This window comes from Danaus plexippus (genome assembly GCF_018135715.1).
Source record: "Danaus plexippus chromosome 29 unlocalized genomic scaffold, MEX_DaPlex mxdp_36, whole genome shotgun sequence".
Taxonomy (NCBI): domain Eukaryota; kingdom Metazoa; phylum Arthropoda; class Insecta; order Lepidoptera; family Nymphalidae; genus Danaus; species Danaus plexippus.
The window spans coordinates 67,676-87,868 of record NW_026869857.1 but is presented as its reverse complement, the minus strand read 5'-3'; the positions used below and the strand labels follow the sequence as shown (position 1 = coordinate 87,868).

The window sequence follows — 20,193 nt, the reverse complement described above, 5'->3', positions numbered from 1 at the left end:
GGTACACTTTAAGTGTACAATTCAAGTCAATAGTCATAAATTTATTATATCAAAAGTATTGATGAGAGCTGTGTATAATAATGTTACAATCAGTTTGTTTATAACGCCAGTATCGATAACACTGTCAATCTTATATATCATATACATAATATATTTGATTGAAATTTTTTATATATATTTTTCTTTTTTTAAATTAAAATAATTACATTTTAGAGTCACATCTTTGGTTTTACAAAATATCATATAAGTTTGAGTGTTGTAGACTCTAAATAAAGAGAAATATAATGTTCTTGTTATACTAACAAAGGGACAATCATGTAAACTTAGATTAAAAAAATATAGTAATGCGTCATTGTAGAATATCTATCTCAGTCACTAAATATATTATAAATTAAGAAATATCAAATTATTAATACATACTGTTAAAATAATTTCTACAAAATAATAATATTTCGAAAAAAATTAGTGCAAATACTTAAAGTTGTTATAATTTTAATTTAATTTTTGTATGTTGGCAACATTGTATTCATGTTTCAATACAACAAAAATACGTTATTTCGTATAGTTGAGTAGTTATGAGATATTAATTGAAGATATTAGTTCAGAGCTTTAAGTAAATATTTATAAACACTTGAAGAATTATATACTAACAATACTTATGTGTTATTGTACAAATGGCCCACAGAAATAACAAAAAGGAAGCTCTGCTTCTCCGTAAAGAGGAAATATTGAGAGAATTGAAATACTATGATAACAGAATCGAGGAATTAAAAAATAATAAAAGTAACTCCAGCTATTACGAAGACGACAGGTGGGTTTATAATGTATATATTAAATCATAATAATTGTTTCATCAAGTAGCGTGTTCTTAAGATCAAGCCATACTTAAACATTTTTCGTTATTTTCAAATGAAATGAAGACTTGAAAAATTCGTTAATATCTGAAGTTGGGTTAAATCGAAAAGTATTAGCTTCTTGAATTTTATTAAAGCAACGTTTCCTTAGTTAGCTGTATCGATCCTCCGTCGTCAATCCTATTCTAGTTCAGACTGTGACGACTTCCCGGAGTTGTCCATGAACAGCGGTCCGTCCATCACGGAGCTGAAGCTTCAAGCCAGCATGCTGCGAACGTGCCTCCATGCTACACAGGAGCTCACTAACCTTCAGATACTGCAGTCAGAGGTGAACATTTTGGTCGAGCCCCCAGTCGCTGACGGGTGAGTTGTGAGCTAAACCAGCTGCTAAAGTGTCTGAACTTCAGGATCTCCAGAAACATCTATGTCATTAAACAGATCTGTGAAATTTATCACTAGTGTAGCTTTTATATCAACCAAACAGCTTATTGAGGTCAATAATTAATAATCAGTATGAGGATTTATTCACTATAGTTGTATTTCAACCTACAACTTCCAGGACAACTCTCGGACACTTAGTCAGTCAACCTATAAGGTTTGACTTTGTCGAGTTCTTTACATTTACAGTAATGTGGGTTACCGACATTCTTGTAGTGTTAGTGATAATCTGATCAATATTGTTTGAGTTTATCACTAACGGACAAACTCCACACATACTAAAAGACTTGGGCCTGTTCAGAACTGATATCAATTCATTCTTTGAACGTACTTCGGAGGCAGCCCTGGTAGGTTTGTTTCAAATTTGGTTAGGTAGAGAGAGGAGCTTGGACAGTGGAGTTGAGCGTTTATCACGCGTTAGATAGGGCCCCTTAAACCTATACCTGGATCTCAGACACTGTTGAAGTTCCTCTCCCTGCAACGCGATGGACATGACACCGGCACGGCAATCCATATGAATGCTAAGAGTTTTTGTCTCATCTTATAATATGTAGGAGATGTGTTTATGTAACCACGTCAAGAGTCTCTGGACACAGTATTCATGTGTTCAATCAAACTATATTCTATTCGTGGTGCATGTGGCCATGTGCTGTGTGCTCCAGCGAGACTGTGACGGAACCTAATATAATAAACCGACCTACCTACATTACTCCTGGCATCACATTACTTTAACAATACGGACCAAGTATAGCTGATACTTAACAGTTCTGAAGATGCTGGATTATATTCCTCTTTTCAGTGTGTCTTGTGCTGGTACCTGGCGCGAGGTGACGGTGGAGTGCCGCACGGACCTGGTGCCTTTCACCATGAGCTTCCTGGTGCACACAGCGGTCAGTGGATCACAATACTATAACAATCAACATACACAGGCCGAGTTAAATCCCCACTGTGTGCCGAGTGTGTATTTTGAAGCATCCTGTATGAGCCATAACACTATTCCTATCAGTTAGAGACTAGTTTACAAATGTATGTGTGTATGTATGTTGGTCCGTCTACTAAACTGTTTGAAGCGTCAGTCAGTCTCAAGGTAACGGGTAGGTTTCGTGTGGTCAGAGCATTATAAGCACAAGTGCTACTCAAAGGTTACAGAAATCATTGCTTCAGATAAACACAACACTTTCTTTTTAGAAATAATTTGTTCGAAGTTGGTTGTATCTTTAAAATCCACCGATACAAGGCCCAAATATAGTTTGGTATCAGAATCAGAACCGTTACTCTTGAAGCGGATTCCTTTCATCAGCTCACGACGGTCCCGCAGCAGACATACGCTAGAACATAATGATCTTAATAAAGTTGAAGAATTTAATGAATACAATATTTTATATATAAACAGACTCTTTGATTTGAAGAAAATATTACAAACGGACACTCTAATATTATATATATGTTTGTCAGGACGAGACATCTGATCGCTTCGCCCCCACGACCTTCACCAACCTCCAGGCGGTAGCGGTCAAGCCATCCCACGACAAGGAGCTGGCCAAGTCTGTGCTCACGAGCGCCACCACTCCCAGCGACGCTGTCCAGGTAACACATCACGATGAGACGGTCACTAATGATACGAAATACAACGTCTCGTGAGTCGCTGAAACATCCAGCAGTTGAACAGATTATCCAGGACAAGCAGACGGATTGACGAATAATAAAAAAAATAATTCCATGTACACTAATGTGAGTGACGGACTGACGATGATGTTGCTTGTGACCGGCAGGTGTTCTGCAGCTACAGCAGAGCTCGCAGGTCCAGGAGACTCACACTGTCCAGGCTGGCGGAGAGATATTCACACAGACTACACATGGAACCTCGGGTGAGGGACTGTTGTTACGTGAGGGTTGTATCATGATAAGGCTTAGACATGACCGGAACCTCACACGCAGGTGGAGGGAGGCTACGTCCTGAAATGCGGCGGAGTGCTGGAGCTGGTGTGGGAGTTACAGAACAAGTGGTCCATCCTGGCCGACTTCCAGCACAAGATGAAGTTTGACCTGGAGTATATGGGTCGGTGGTCATAGCGGCTTTATATAGAGCGCTTCATTATGCATGTCTCTGTATGTCTGTGCTGAACTCGTATCTATATTAATTCCAGGTGAATCCTACATCAAGATCATATCATCAGCTCACCGGCAGCTATCGGAGCTAGCGGTTGACACAGACGAGAGGACCAGCCTGCTGGCGAAAATCTTGGATACATGTCTGCAGGCGGAGGCTGAGAGGGCGAAGGACCAGGGCTCCGTCAGCGAACAGGGTGAGGTCATGGCACCACCGAAGACCATACCTAAGAAAAACATGAAAGATACGAGGAAGAGAGACAGAGATAGAGATAGTGGGAGCGATGTAACTGATGGAGTCCATTTACAGGATGCCGATAAAGAAGATAAGAAGAAATATAAAGATAAAAGAAAGATGACGGACACACAGAGCACAGAGAGAGACAAAAGAAAAGATACGGGAAACGAAAAGATAAAGAAAGATAATGGAAAAGAAAACAACAACACACAGAAGAATATAGATGTAAAGAAAGCAGAGACAAAAATACATTTAACAAAAACGGAACATTTGTCGGAGAGATTCAATAAGAATAGAAGAATTAACAGAAGTAAAGAAAAGAGTAGGGAATTAACTAAGAAGAAAGACATTAAGAGTAAAATACCACAGAAGAGCATACAGAAGACACAGAAGAAGAATACGCTGACAGTGAACGCGAGTTAGTATTATACCTTTACACACACACACACACAGACACGCACACGCACACATACTGAACGGATTTTCATGAAACTTTGCAATAATGACAGTAATCATGTCTGAGGTCACGCCGCGGACTGCAGATGGCGCTGTGAGTCCTGTGTGGAGTGGGGGTATTTCGAGCACAGTAAAGCGAAGCTAGCCGTTACTATACACATGATATATGTTTGTTGTTTGCACAGGAGCCCTGAGGACACCGCTGGCCGTCCCCCGGAGCAGTCCCAACACGCTGAGGACACACATCCCAAGTGAGGCGCCCCGCGGGATGTGACGTAGTCTATGAGACAGTTAACACAGACGTAAACATGTATCGTATGAGCGGAGCCGCGGGAAGTAGCTAGCGATTTGTTCGATACAATAATATACAAGGCTTACATTATACCGTCTCAAACAAAATGTATCGAAGCTTGGTTTAGTATTTATAATGAGCGAGACGGACAGTCACGCAGTCAGTGTATATATGTTTGTCTGTTTCAGGACTTCTCAAGCCAACCCACAAAACAGAACATAGTGTTTAATGATTCACGGACAGACGCCGCCTCAATTATTCTTATATATGTCTTGTAATAAATGTTACCCTTATGACTGTCTCTTTATTTTTGTGATCTTAACCAATCCCCCGCCCCCCGCTCCCCCTCTATATATATATATATGTGTGTGTGTGTGTGTGTGTGTGTGTGTGTGTGTGTATAGTTTTATGTACAGACGGTTTGTCGTTCAACTTTTCTGATAACATTTGGTTCTTAATAAAACAACCTTTAAAAGAAATCGTTTAACAGAAATACTTTTTCATATCAGAGACATCTGTCGGATGAACGTGTTGTAGAATAAAAACTACAATAAAATTATAATTTATAAGAGTGATGATGTTTCTTTGTCATTAAACTGACTAGGGCTTAGGTTTTATATAACGTTTAATAATTCCCCAGTTACAAACTAGATGGCGCTAATTTAAATTTATTTTCTGCGTTAACAAAAAACACTCTTCAAGGTGATGCTTGTCATGAAGCTGTAGGAATGTAATAGAAATAATAACCAAGAAGACACGTCTAGAAATAAAATAAATAATCTCATTAAAAACATGGTTAAAATATTTAAATTTTTCTTTCGAACATTTGTTTAAAAGTTACTGTCATTAATACATCAAGGAAGCGGAACTCTCAATGGATTATTAATTTATGTGAATGAAGAAGACAGAAACGCAGTTAGTTTACGAAACTCATGAAATTTATTTATTTTTGTTAAATTCAAAACACATATAAAAAGATTTTATTATCACCTTATTCCTAAACACGAGCAGAATGTCATCGTTTATAAAAAACATACTTTGAAATAAAATCAGTCGTAGAAATACAAAATAAATGCCACAACAGAAACGTAACGTAACGTAACTGTTCTGTTACTAATTACAAAACTAAATATTAGAATATGGCAAACTTAATAACATCGTAATCGGTAAAAACACACGCATAATAAAGTACACACGACACGTAGTCGAAAAGAAATATGAAAAGGAAACTTATTCTAAACAAGACAAATAATTATGAAAATGTCTAAAAAAACAGAAAAAAAAGTGTGAAAGTAAAAAATTGGCAAACGAGACTCTCTCAGAAAGGTATCTTGAAGGGATAGTTCTTGTGCGTGTCTCCCATCCTGAAACAAGACGTTGGATACATTAGTCAAGTGTCCCTAGCACGAGTCTGCACCGTCACACTACACACGGACAGTATGCAGTGTGTCATCTGTAAAGCTTCCGTGTGATAGCATTGACGTATTATTAGATACGAAACTAGAAACGCTTCGTGTGTAGTAACGATGTGAACTCGTGATTAGCGCTCCGAACGGTCTGAGGCGGTCTCAGTGAGCAGATCTCACCCCTGGAAGGTGAAGGTCCTTTTGTTCCTGTTGAGGGCGGAGAGCGCGGCCACGTGGGCCGGCTCCAGCTGCAGCTCCAGTGACAGCAGGTTGTCGCGGAGGTGACCAGCGCTGGACGCCTTCACCACCACGTGGTGACACATGTGGACCTGGTAGCTGAAACACAGGGGACGGGACGGAACTTATAAATAAGGATTATGTTGTTGTTGACTACGCTTGTTTTATTATAGTAGGTACATTTAGCACAGGAAGAGACTTTAGTCTCTTATATTGAAAAGATCCTCACCTAATAAGCAACTGCGCCGGAGTCACCCCAAGCCCGGCGGCCATGGTCCTGACGAGGGGGTCGTTGATGACGGGGGGGAGCGGGGAGCGCAGGTGACGCGGGGTCCCCGACGACCCCAAGACGCCGTAACAACTGAGAGATACGCCGCGGGGCACCAAGTAGTCGTGGAGACGAGTTTGACTCAGATACGGATGACACTCCACCTGGTGGAGAAGACGAGATGAAGATGCTTGCTTATACAAAACTTAATCAGTCTATTGAAAGTTGCGTTTAGTCAAATTTGAAATTTCTAAAACTCTTTGACCTGGTTAATGACCGGCCTGATCCTCCCTTTATCCAGAACTCTCTGGACCTGGACAGAGTTGAAGTTGCTGACCCCTCCCCTCTTGACGAGGCCCTGCTTGATGCAGCTCTCCACACCGAACCAGGCATCGAGGTAGTCGTGGTCGGAGTATTGCAGGACGTTCGCGATTTTCGGTAGAAGATTGGCGCCCTCCTGAAATGACATCGAGGTTCTGCATAGTGGCTGCAGCTTTACTTTGAGTTATATGACGCCTGAGAATAATGTGTGACAACATGTGAAAGTCGTTATATTGATGATATGGTCTCCCGGGACATACCTTGAAGGACATGGGGTTGTGTATGAGGTAGAGGTCGAAGTAGTCCAGCCCCATCGCGTCCAGAGACTGTCGGCAGGCGCTGGGCACCAGGTCGCGGCGGTGGCTCGTGCTCCACAACTTGGAAATGATGAAGAGATCCTCGCTGAGGAAAGTTCAGACAGTTACACTGTTAGATAGCTTCAGGAGTATTCTCCTAACAGTTCATGTAAAGCAGTAACTGAAACAATCTTCCCATCATGATATCAACCAAGCCTGGAGTTGGTCTGAATAGTTCACTGACCGTCTCACGGTTCCGTCTTGTATCTTCTCTCTGATGGCTTCGCCGACCGCGCGCTCGTTACCGTACACGAAGGCGCTGTCTATAGCTCGGTAGCCGAGAGCTATTGCTGCTTTTATGATGGGTTTGATGAGACCATTCTCCAGCTGAGGAAGAGAAATGAAATATCAACACAATGTTATTATAAAAGAGAATCAATTCTTTAAGTTATCTGTCCTTCATTATTATGACAGATGAGTCAACTTTATAATGAACGTAAGCGTACTTTAATAGTAACTTCATATAAATCTAACCATCGTCATTTCCTGGGCCTCATGAGACTGATCTTGACCATATATAAACTCACTCACCAGAGCTGTCCCTACAGCCAGGGTCGGCATCCTGGCGCCGTCACTGAGCTCGACGTACGTCATGTTCTCGTACGAGCCATACTTCTCCTCAGCTTGCTCCAGCTCCGCGATCTTCTGGAGCAGTTCCTCTTCCGTTGTCTGGACCGTCACCTCGTCTTTCTTCGCTAGAGAGCTCGCGTTAGCGACAGACTCCTGACGCGCAGCTGGGACCTTTTTCTGTTTGATTCGTCATAATTATTATAAAAAAAATATTAGATACCAATCAGACAACCGTGCTTATAAAGCTGAATCAATATTGATGTAACTATTTCGTTTTGTTAGCGGGATAACTTCATTACACTGTGTACAGTATGTCATGTGACGAGCTCTGAACCTTTACAACTATACACGTGTCACATTTCTTTTCTAATCCCAATCCAAACTCATCAGCAGTTCACAAGTTAAAGATATGGGTGAAGTTAATTAAAATATTGGATTATTCTGATTGATTGAAGTTTAGAGCACTATATATATATATGTTGAGTTTGTTTTGTGTGTGCTTCAAAAACTCAAAATGTTCTGCACCGATTCTGATGTAACTTTAACATGACATTCAACACGCTTCAAGAAATGTTTTTAATTATTTAACACGACACTGACATACCCCTAAGAGCGCCATCGACCGGCCAAGACACTGCAGCGGCACGCGACTCGCAGTTAACAAATTAATGAACAACATAGTGGAAGCAACGATGTTAACGAGGCCTTTCGAAGGTGAAGATGTCCTCATTCCTCGAAATCCCAAGTCCTGACCATCTCAACTTGGAGGATCGCAAATCCCTAACAGATTGGCGTCCGAAGTCACAACTAACACAGCTCAAGGGCAATCTTTAGTAACGCGCGGTCCAGATGAGGATGTGGAGCGCTCTCCACAGGGACAGATGTATAATGCGTGTTCCCGTGTTGGAAAACCAGAGAGCCTCTACATCACAAAAAACAGGAGAACAAAAAAATTGTGCACCCACAAGTATTGAAAAAATAAAGTTCAATAAAACGTTAGCTGTCTTTGTTGTTCATTTCTCAGCCATGCAACCACAGCTACGCGCGGCAGAGCACTGCCAGTAAACTAATAACTCCTGATATTTCACATAAAATGAAATTAAAGAGACTGTCTGTAATCAACATGTTTACACTAAACGCATATCACATTATATAAAAACGTTGTTTGTTTGTCTGTTTAAAATGACGTGCATTAAGGTCAGAAGGAGACGAGAATTGACACTTAATAGACAATTAATTATACTTAAGTGTTTTAGACGTTAGTGTTTAGAAACTATAACGAAGAATGACGATTGAAAGGCGAGGCTTGACAAGAGGGAGAAAAGATTTACCTGAACTTGATAATATATACGACGAGGCCCAAAATACAACGGAAAAAAAGCGTCACGGGAGCAGCTCATGAATACTCCAGAAAAAATATAGAAAAAATTGTCACGATTTATTGAAATTCCAAAAAAAATATGTGAATGTCTTTGAACATCAGCATCCGTAATGTTACGTGTTTCTGTTGTGAACACTGTTTATCAAATATTCCTGATCTTTCGTTTGTAACAGCGACCTCAGAAGCTCTCCTATCTGTCAAACCTAAAACTTTGCATTATTTAAACTTTCAGTCCATTTTGTAAAAAAAACCCTGAAATTATGGTAAGTTTTTTTAAAAAGGTTCTACAATCCAAGATTTTGAAATAGTATAATACCTAAGGAATGTCAGACACAAACAAATATTATATTTTTCTAAACAAAAAACCGAATTCTTTGATATTGATAGTAATCAGTAACTTTGTGCCGAAAAGGGATATTGTTGAGAGATGTGCGTACTCAATAAAGATCGGAACCTCGAGGGAGGGACTTTGTTATTGAGGGATTTGACAGCCGCATTCCGTCGCGGGGAAGATCCCAACTGTTAGATAAACGACCTGCAATAGAGATGGCTGTTTAAACCTTCACGACTTGCACAGTTGGACCAATGAAAACCCGCATCTGATGAGAACAAACAACGATATCAAATCAAAATCAACTTACAGACGGCCATACTAAGTGGAGACGTAATTACTAATTAGGCCCTTTTAGTTACAAGGGAACTTAAATTTTCAAGTACTATTATAACAATAGTACTTGAAAATTATTACAAAACGATCTGCGACAGTTACTAGACGAGTGAGTTTAGGTCATTTGCAAAACAAGTGGTTTCAAACTTATGGCTGTCCGGCTCACTACGCCCGTATGTCTTATCTGAACCCCCTGTATTTCTTCTACTGGGGTGGTCTTAAAGACAGCTTCTATTCGAAGCCTACAGTCAACATTAGACGAGCTTCGACAAAAAATCGGAGAGGCTGCGGGTCCTATCGACAGTCGAAATTATGCGCATAAAAAGATAATATTTAAGACGTCGAGCCTGCATTAATACTGGCGGTGGACGCTCTGATCGTTCACTGTAACGCGTGTATTGTTTAAAACAAAATTAATATTAAATCATTCGTGCCGTTTGTTTCGGCTTGTCGCCGCCGAGCTCGGACAGAGACGGGTCTACCTGGTCTCTTGTTCCTTAGCACACATCGTCTCTCTCCCTCCAACTTCCGACCTTTACTGAGTACGCGTGTTCGCCAACAATATTTTCGGCACAAACTACAACCGATTGCTATCAACACGTATTAAGGAATTCCATTGTTTGTTTAGAAAAAAATATCATTTGTTTGTTTCTGGTTATTCTAAGGTATGAAACTATTGTAGAGTCTATACTAATATTTTAAAGATGCGGAGTTTGTTTGTTTGAACGCGCTAATCTCCGAAACTACGGGGCCGATTTGAAAAATTCTTCCAGTATTGGATAGTCCATTTATCGAGGATGGTTATTACCTATATTTTATTTCAAAAAAAATTTGCGATCCGTAGGGAAATGACTACTTAGAAACCCAAGTCGGGGGAGCAGTGAGAGCATGCCTAGCTGCCATAGTTTAGTCACAATATCCGCTTTTGTATTTTTGACTAATAGTCTTATAGTCGATGTAATGAAAAGGCAATCTAGCATATATATGTATTGTAGTATTAAATTTACAATTTAATCATTAAGACGAGATTACAAAGCTGAGTTCCGATGGCGACTGTCGACAGAAATATAATAAGTCATTTATTTAGTATGTAACATATCGGTTTGTTACTAAATGCCGATATGGAAGGTGATTTTCGCTTACATTAATAACATCATAATAAACGTAGGCACATATTAAAAAATATTAAATCGTTACAAGAAAGAAAGTACGTTTAATGTGTGTCGTTACATGAATCCTTCTCTTACCGAGAGCAGTTATTTAGATGTAAAACACTTGGAGTTGTTACCTAACAATAAACTATTGGCTAGTCAGTGTAATCGACATTATAGATTATCTTAATCCCTAGTAGTTCGCTGTGAACTAATCATCTATCATTTATTTTTAATCGAGGTCTTAGAATAGTATTAGTCTATTACGTCATCGCGCCTAAACCGCTGAATCGATTTTGATGAATTATTGTAGAGACATAGAATGAACCCCGGAAAAAGACGTAGGCTACCTCTTAACCCGATCCCGATCCCAAAACTACGCGGATGAAAACATGAAGTGCAGTTCGGGTACAGCGGCCGTAATGGCGGAGAACAACTCTGATGTTCACGCGGACGGAGTCGCGGGCAAAGCTAGTCTGGAATTATTGTAGAGACTTGCCTTAATTATCTCTTCTTGTTTTTACATCACGATGTGTGAACATTGACCGAAAGTTGAAATCATGCAAAGATTTAGGGAAAACATTGATTCTCACGATTTTTAAGAATTGACAGATAGGAGCTACTGAGGTCGCCTTTACAAACGAAAGATCAGGAATATTTGATAAATAGTGTTCACAACAGAAACACGTAACATTACGGATGCTGATGTTCAAAAAGATTCAGATAAATTTTCGTGATTTCAAAAAAAAAACGATATTTCCTTGCTCCATTTGGTCTGGAGTAATCATTTGCCATGAGCAGTTCCGCCCTGTGATGCAAGTTTATAATCGAACCGTGGGACAAGTTGTACATATATTCGACAACAAGCTTCCCAGCGATCGATTGAATTAAAAAACACTAACGTAACTAAATCCACGCCATTAACAAACATTCGCGCTTGTTGACGGACTGACAAACGATCACGTTAAAGCCGGACTCGCTCACAGACGCCAGTTAGTTGGTAAGCTGGTTGGCTCAGCAACCTGGTTTCAATTCAACAAAACGAATGATTTAAACATACTCATAGGTTACGTAACACGTACTACGTTATTTATAAAACAATCTACTCACAAACACCAACATGGTTAGACCTCTGAGTTCTCGACGTGTTCCAGCGACTGTCCCGGGGCGAGTGGTCTCGTCTCCTACCCTCATCTCATTATAAAATACGACCAGGTATTTTGATACCATTAATATGCAAAGGTTTTTTTCTTGACAGCCGTTTCCCGCGACTTCGCTTCACGTGTTGTTTTATTTAATATTATATATTGTAGTGTTCTAGAGCCGACGTACGTTTGTTTTTATGTGTACTTCTATATTTTATTATAATATATTGAGTGAATTAATTCTTGTCGAACCATACAAGGACATAAAGACAAAACGAATAATATATATAAGCCACAAGGTCTAACTTGGATTTACTCTAAAGCGTACGGAGCAATGTTCTTATCACCAGGCTGTGTGTCGCGCGAGGTACGTACTAAGCGTTCTCCTTTTACTTAATAACCCATATTGATTTATTTTATGGGAAGTATGTATCAATGAAAAACTGCTAACTCTCCGTTTGTAGTGTGAGGATACAACTAGTCCTAAGCTCCCCGTATCGAGACAAGCGCTTCTCTGTTCCACTACCTGAATTATCAAACTATCATACATGGTACACCTGACCTCAAACAGCGCTATAGCCTCCGCCACCGCGCCCTGCCTCCGTCTCCTCCTGTCTCCTTCTCTTCTCTCCAGCGCCATCCTGTCTGTGGAGTTCATCCTCATCACCATCTCTCTGACTCTCCCTCGGACCCCCTGGTAGTTGACTTCGGCCTCAGCCTTCGCTCGCTTCGTCTCTGAATCTTTTTCTTTGTTTATCTTGTATTCCTTTAAGATATCTTTGCTCTCGTTACCTTTCAGCGCGGCCGCTTCTATCTTCTGCAGTATATTTTTCTTATCGTCCGTGAAGTTGTTCAGGTTTATCTTATACTCGTATATTTCATGGCACTCTGTCTTAGCCCCGCGTCCTGTCGCTTTATTCTCCTGAACACTAATTTCTCTCTTAATAGTATTCTTGTAGTTGAGGAACGCGTTGTAACTGAAGGTGGACTCTTCTCTTACTGAATCATTTCTCTTACTCCTCTCGTCTTCGTTAGCCTCGGGGTCCTCTGCCTTCAGTACTTCGTCGACTATCTTTGGTTTGGTTGAATGTATTTTGTCTTTTTTATCTTCTTCTTCTAAACCGTCTCTTCGCAAACAATCTTTGGATTGCTGAAATACAAATTAATACTTTATTTATATCGGCGTTTCTATCTTTCCTTGTTGGTCATTAACTATTGGTATGTTTCCCGGGATATACATTTATTGTACTATAAGTTCTTTTATCTCCTAATATCCAAGCCGGGTACTTACTTCAAACAACGCTATCTTATTAATCACAGACACGTCTGTCGGCAGGTCTCCAGTCTCTGTTTGTCTCTTCCTGAACTCTTTGGAATTCAGTCTTTTCATGACTCTCTTAACTTTCCCCTTTAATAAAATGATGTCTTCTTCCTCTAGCTCCTCTAACTTCTCTGGATTCATGTTTTGTAACTTTTCGATATAAAATTCTCTATTTTTTTCTTCCATGTTTATTTCTTTTTCTGTCTGTTCATGGGTCGTGATGTTTCTCTGTGACTCTTTCTCTATTTTCTCTTCATTATTTTTAAGTTTTGATACTATATACTCTTTATTGCCTGTGATATCTCTCTGTTGGAATTCTTTTTTCGTCTCGATGTTAAATTCTTTACCAGCGGAGTAGTTTTCTTGATTAATGTTGTTTCCAACTCTCTTATCTTCTCTGTCTTCTGTCTCCTTGTGGTTTTGTTCTGTTCTTTCATTAATTACTTTTACAACATTTTTATCACATAACTTGACCTTTTCTTCACCTACATATTTTATATCTGTTGTTTCTTTAGAGATGGTTCTCGAAACACTTCTATGACAATCGTTTGAAAAACTTTTAGACGCAGAAATCAAAGGATTTGGAAATTCTAACGTGACGACATTAACCGCCTCTTTGACTTGGTCATCATCTTGTATGTCAGTGGTGTCATGTCTTATTTCTAACGTGTTGTCTCTGTGGCACTCGTGAGGAGAGACGGATGTCGTTTCGTTGTTGTTTCTGTTCTTGTTGGATGGTTCCTCTACTATCGTATTATTCGAATCTTTCTCTTGAGATCTTTTTGTGTCTAAATCTCTGAAATATTTGTTTGAAACGACCTCATTACTATCTTCTTTATTAGTAGTCATTATAGTCGGTGAGGTCGCTTCTACTTTGCTTGTTGCTGGCTGTGTATTGACAGTGTGTGAATGTTCTTCAGCTTCTGTTTGTTGAAAGTCTTTTTGAGTGATCTCGTTGTTATTCTCAAGTATTTTAATATTTTCTATAATATTCGGTTTTGTTTCAACCTTAGATATTCTGTCTTTTATGTTCAACGTTATCGTGTAATCTTTAATGGTCGTTGTTTTGATCTCTTTCGTTTCACTTCTATTTGTTTTGTTGTCCTCATTTTTTTTCTCTCTCCCGTTCATATTTTTAAAATGCTTTGGAATTCTGCTTCCTGTAATATATCGATGTGTTATCAAATCATTTTCTGTGTCACAGGCCTGTTCTAGACTTTGTTGTATGGATATTGTTTCTGAGGCGCTTGTGACTTTTTTTGTTGAAGCAAATTTCTTGACCGACACGGTCTCAGACTGAACCCAGGTATCGCTATTTAAAGACGTCACAGTATTACCCTCGATGGATTCTTCTTGTTTTCTTCTTTCTGTGGTGACTGGTTCTGGTAACTTACGTATAAAATGCTTCGTGTCATCAACAGAACTTGATGTCTTAAGGGAATTTTTTCTCAAAGTAGATTTAGTGACGTCTATGTCTTGTTCACTTTTACGTTTCAACAAAGGTATTTTGCTTCTGACTGTTCCTGAACCCGCCTGCTCTTTCTGTTCTTCGACCTTATCGTAATTGTTCATAATTTCTTCAAATTTGTCGTCTAATCCGTCCGAGTCGTCTTTTTTTCCAGGTGTCGGGAAGTTCCCTGATGGTGGACCGTCGCATATTTCGTCATATATTCTATCAAATTCATCTTCCATATCTGGAGACTGCACCTTATCAATTTGTTGTAAATGGGATCTGCCATTCTTTGTTTCCTGTACAACCTCTGCCACTCGAAGTGCAAGGCTCGCCTGGAACGGAAACGAAATATAAGTCTTTAATAGTTCAGAAGATCGCAATGAACTTCTAAGTCACTGAACGCCTTCCGACCTCATCTCTCCCTTGCTTTATCATTTCCTCTTGCTTCTTTATCTTATCGACCGTGTGTTTAAATTTAAGTTGTGGTATCCTCGTCACTCTGTGCACGGTTCTCTGGAAACCTGGTTTTGAACAAGACATGTGAATATGAAAATCTAAATCTAAATATTTTCGCTTACGAGACCGTTGCTTGTTTTCCAGACTTGTTCCGGGATAACTTTTATCCCGGATCATCGTTATTTATTTTTGGGTAATAGTTAGTAACTGGCGTACATCACCTTCTCGCCTCTGGTCATCACGCTCGGTTTTCCTTGCCGTCATTTCGCTGTATATTTCAGTTTGCTCCTCATTCGCTTCACCGGATTCCGTCACAGTCACAATGTGTTTGGTTGTTGTTCGATTCTATAAGACGTTATTAATCTGCGTCATGTTCGTGTTTGTGTCAATAGAGTTCAACATATGTATGTACTAAGTGTGCGTTCTGTGTCGTCTGGAGAGATCAGATTAAGATTGTCCTCAACACGCACATTCATCACAGGAGCCTGAACTGATGACGAGTTCATCTCGTGTGATGATCACTCCGAGGACAATAGTATAACAGACATCTAATGTTTTAACTTAGGAAATGAAATAAAGTTCAAATGAGTAGCGTCAGGTTTAGTTACTTTTAAATGGCAGTTATTTTAGTGAAGCCAATTTATTTGCACGAACTTTTTTGTATAAACTAAGAATATTTTTAAACAACTTTTTAATATTTGTCTTTCGCGTCGTGAATCAAGACTTCACTAAAGGACATTCATGAATTAAAATAAAATCATAAGAGTAATATTTTATTCAGTTGCTGTTCAGTTCAGTTGCTCTTCGTGTCGTCACTTCTTGAGGCCGTACTCTATCCTCTGTACCTGGGTGATCACGGTTTTCCCTGGTGTGTCAGTTTTTTTGAACAGATGTTGAAACCTTACCGCGATGTCCTCTGTGACCACCAGCTTCTCCACCTTCAGATCTCCCTTCACGAAGGAGGATTCCTCTCTCGTCACCTGGATCACCGGCTCCTGACTGAAGTGTTTCATCTCCACCTCACCAGCTCTAGCGATCTCCTCCCGGATCTCCTTATCTCCTCGCATCTCTTGTTCTTTCGGCACCCTCGACTCTATTCCTTCTTTTTTCTCCGACATGCTTGTTCTGGAATTTAGTTGATTTATCAATTGTATCAGAAAGTAAATCTTTACATCTCAATTTGATTATATTCTCACTAAACAACCCGTTCTCCCCCTCTTTGACTTAAACATATTCTTCGGAGACTTTTCCTGATTTTAAACTTCAATTTTCCTCAAACCGATCACAGTTTAAAATGTAATCTGAGCCAGTGTGAGTCCAAACGCCGAACTCACACAATGACACTTCAACTTATTTGTTTTTATATAATTCACAACAACTTTATCTTATCGAACAATAATCGAAGGACATTTTGAGAGAATGTCATTGTTCTTGGTAAAAATTTACGTCATTAAACTGTTTATGAAACAAATCTCTAATAAGTAACGTAATGTTCAGTTGATAATTAGGTTAAAGCAAAAATAATCTTCGTTAGAATATAAACTGGAAGAGACGAAGAAAGTCTTGTTTATAGAAAGATAATTTAATTACTTACGTATCTTTGAAGAACTTGAGCAACACACTGTGATGGACTGGCGACATGTAATGAGTAATCTGAAGATAAGGCTGCGATAGGCTGGTGATGCTTCCAGCTGCACAGAACTACAGGTCCTCACCGCCTTGCATGTACTTCTATCTAATTTTCCAGGTCAAAGGACCGATCACAATGAGCTGCCGGCCGAGTCTGAGATCGCTAAGTTTTCTTTTATATCTGTGGAGGTAATGTTAGCCACTGACTCGGTGTTCATGAAGCCGATAATTATTGATTACTGATAACGAACTGATAACGGAACGCGAAGAAAAGAGGATTACAGCTAATGCATTTATATGTTAGTGGGTTATATACGTGTGTATATATATATGTTGTGGGGAGTGTCATATTCAGACACGCAGGTCTTATACTGTATATATATATATAGTTGTTTAAACTAAAAATCTTTTAGATGTGAACTCGTTCATCATCATACGCAGGGTTTGGTGGCCACACATTAAGCTCAATATATATTTTTGATCTGTATCGTAATGTAAGCGCTAAGGGCCACTCTGCGTGTCATCAAAGTCACTTCGGAGGGATGGGTTTATGCTTAGGTTTTTTGTCGTGGCCGCGGACGGGCTCCGGACTCACAGATTTAAAATTCAATGAAATCAAAACATTTAAATAATATTGATGACGGTAGCGTTGCCTGGAGCCGACCGTCTCGTCGGTGACTGCTGCACTCCTTCTCGCCGCAATCGGGTAACCTAGACGGCTGTTTTTCCTGTCTTTTAATTCTCTTACATTATATATAATTATACTATCCATCTGCTCGTGTGTTTGTGAATATCGACGTGGCTGTTGAAGTTGTAGAAACTATTATAATATTAAGATTTGGTTAACGCGTCCCGCCTGCTTACGGCACGTTCCTGTAATGACACTACGTATGAGGCTTTTATCATTACTGATTCTGACTCCGTATCCGGTGTGGGGATGCGAATTTGTATATATATGTATATATATATATATATTACGTTTATTATATAAAAAAAATTATTTATATAAAAGGAGGTTGTGTTAGTTACACTTTTTATCTTTTTATAACTCAAGAATAACTGTAGGGATATGGTTGGAAATTGGCGGAAAGACAGCTTGGGACCAGGAGACGGACATGGGATATTTTATTCTGTTCGAATGAAAAAGAAAAAAAATACTTAATGAACAACAATATCTGCTTATTTACGGCCGCTAGGGAGGAATAGAGTTCGCCCGGTCAACTTTACATACATTGCTAATTCTGAAATTTAAGCGGACGAAGTCGCGGGCAAAAACTAGTTGCAAATAAAAACATTCTCGTGACATAAATATAGTCCTAAATTACTGAGTACTATTTGTATAATTTCCCGTAGCTACTTATGTTCACACTCTCGATGTGGACACCATTTTTGTTTAACAGCTAGCCGCTGTCCGCGAGTTGGCTCGTAGCTGTTGCATAAATAAAGGTAGAGATATGGTTTGTACAATAAAAGACATACTGTTATGACTCTATGTTGGATGAAGCCATCCCTATATAATATAAATATATAGAGAGAGTAATATAAGCAGAGTGTGTCCTCACATTAACATTCAGCGCGAGAGGTCGGCGGAATCACATCAGAGAAGCATGCAATTGATCCTGCGAGGAGGAGGCTGCAGACTAAACCCGCAGACGGAGCACGAGCTACGAATATGGGTCTTGGTCTGGGTCATTCCAGGACTAGTCTGGACTTGAGTCTTGATGATCTCTTAAAACTAACTGGGGAATAAAGTGTGCAATATATATATGTGAGCCAACAGTCATATGTATAGCGTGTGAGCCGTGACTTCAGCCGCTATACGGTACAGTTTATATTAATGTAGAGATATAATGATACTGTAGTTCTGGCGTTACAGACTAACAAACATACATACATATTATAAATACACTATTTTAATATTAGCGTGTCGCTCTCTGTGAGGTGCGTCAGCTATCTGTGGGTCAAACTTCTAGCAGACGTTTCAGAGCTCGACCTTAACAAACACACACAACAATATCATTCTCCTGTAATAACTATATATATATACAATCCTATCCATTCATTAGCAATCTTAAGACACTTCACGAGGGACGGTTTAATTCCTTTAATTGCTAATTCAATTGATATCTGACGAACGCTCTGTGAAATGATCTCTGAGTGGGTGGAGGAGGGAGCGGGAGGAGGCTCTCGATGAAGGGGTGACTCCACCACAGGCTTACATGACGCCAACACCCGTTAAATATATGACAATTAAAAGAAAATAAAAATATTATCATGCTGATAATGTGCTTGTACTGAAAACTGACATTAAAACTAAGTTAATTCTAATTGAGTAAGTATATATATATTATTAGTCAGTCGATGTGCGTCCGACCGTTTTACCCCCACCCCTCGACCACCCGTAATGCGACTGTGATAGATAGCCTGAAAATATTTGCTATGTAACTAATTCAATATAATAAAGATGCAAAAATATAAATAATAATCTGTGTGTGAGCCGAGACGGAATCAACAGGCTGGCTTTGACGCCATTCTTTGGTGATTGAAATTCATCGCGCTCCGACTCGTTCCGCGCTATTAACATACGTACATACTGATGTATATATATAAATATAAATATAATTGATTCAATAGTTCTATATATACAGTGCGTTCATTAATATATTATGTTTGTACGAGTGACGCGTCACTTTAAGAATAGTTTGAGTTAATATATACGACGCTCTCAATGTATGTCTGTCTGTTTAAATAACTTCCGGACGTGAATTTGTTACGGAACCTTCAGTAGTATTATAATATAGTATGTTATCTCTGCTCTACATCCTACAGCTCTCTGTGCTGATCCTTGTCGGTCGACGCTGAATCTGTCTCAGCTTCCGGTTAGTTTTGAACTTCCGTTCTCACCTTCAATAGTTGTAACAATGACGGAGGTCCTATAATATATTATCGTTTTATAATAATGAAGTATTGGAGGGTCGTCTGTCGATGTTGTCCGCGCTGGTGTGATGTGCCGGCCGCTCGCTGAACCCTCGGCGCGTCCCCTGAATGCCGAGGAGGCGGAATACCTCGTTCCGGCATGCGCTTATTGAATAGCGGGACTTCCCCCGACCCGGCCGTGGCTGGGGTGGGGTGGGGGGTTGGAGGCGCCACACGGACATCGTGACACACGAAATATTGTATTGATATAAATATTCTACTCAAGAAAATAAATATATAATTAATTACATGTGTTTGATTTACGTTAATCTTGATTGACTAATGTTCCACTTTATTCTAAGTTCTGGAGCTGGTGCTGCAGCTGGAAGTGCTGGTTATATTTAAGTTCTTGTCCGTAACTATTTGATGTCACCCTACAGTCAGGAACACCATTGGGTCATAGACTCTGTGCCTTGAACATCAGAGCGAGAACTCCTTAAACTTATTATTTGATCATATTGAGCCGTTA

At 39.6% G+C, this 20,193-nt stretch overlaps 2 protein-coding genes across 2 annotated transcripts; one reads left to right on the top strand and one right to left on the bottom strand.

Annotated features, from left to right (window-relative positions):
- The first annotated feature begins 537 nt into the window (after window positions 1-537).
- On the top strand, window positions 538-4,680 carry LOC116777039 (uncharacterized). The gene is made up of 9 exons (XM_061529089.1): window positions 538-811; window positions 1,044-1,217; window positions 2,092-2,182; window positions 2,748-2,879; window positions 3,065-3,160; window positions 3,231-3,351; window positions 3,440-4,057; window positions 4,281-4,346; window positions 4,576-4,680. The coding sequence occupies exons 1-9, from the start codon at window positions 675-677 to the stop codon at window positions 4,614-4,616; spliced, it is 1,476 nt and encodes a 491-aa protein (XP_061385073.1). The 5' UTR covers window positions 538-674; the 3' UTR covers window positions 4,617-4,680.
- Window positions 4,681-5,290: 610 nt separating this feature from the next.
- Window positions 5,291-16,999, bottom strand: LOC116776767 (calponin homology domain-containing protein DDB_G0272472-like). The gene is made up of 13 exons (XM_061529011.1): window positions 16,714-16,999; window positions 16,025-16,244; window positions 15,341-15,464; window positions 15,075-15,184; window positions 13,181-14,995; window positions 12,452-13,039; window positions 7,507-7,722; window positions 7,160-7,302; window positions 6,880-7,021; window positions 6,564-6,755; window positions 6,260-6,462; window positions 5,974-6,129; window positions 5,291-5,751 (listed from the first exon to the last, which is right to left on the bottom strand). The coding sequence occupies exons 1-13, from the start codon at window positions 16,758-16,760 to the stop codon at window positions 5,706-5,708; spliced, it is 4,002 nt and encodes a 1,333-aa protein (XP_061384995.1). The 5' UTR covers window positions 16,761-16,999; the 3' UTR covers window positions 5,291-5,705.
- Between the last annotated feature and the right edge of the window lie 3,194 nt (window positions 17,000-20,193).

Bases quoted from the DNA above. Each gene is read 5' to 3' on its own strand.
- LOC116776767 (XM_061529011.1), bottom strand. From the start codon at position 16,760: ATGTCGCCAGTCCATCACAGTGTGTTGCTCAAGTTCTTCAAAGATAC. The intron at 7,723-12,451 runs GTCAGGTGTACC...CGAATCAAACAG, and splicing joins AGGCTATAGCGCTGTTTGAG to AAAAAGGTCCCAGCTGCGCG. The intron at 6,463-6,563 runs GTCAAAGAGTTT...CTTCTCCACCAG, and splicing joins TCAGGCCGGTCATTAACCAG to GTGGAGTGTCATCCGTATCT.
- LOC116777039 (XM_061529089.1), top strand. From the start codon at position 675: ATGGCCCACAGAAATAACAAAAAGGAAGCTCTGCTTCTCCGTAAAGAG. The intron at 3,352-3,439 runs GTCGGTGGTCAT...TATTAATTCCAG, and splicing joins GTTTGACCTGGAGTATATGG to GTGAATCCTACATCAAGATC. The intron at 4,058-4,280 runs GTTAGTATTATA...TTGTTTGCACAG, and splicing joins TACGCTGACAGTGAACGCGA to GAGCCCTGAGGACACCGCTG.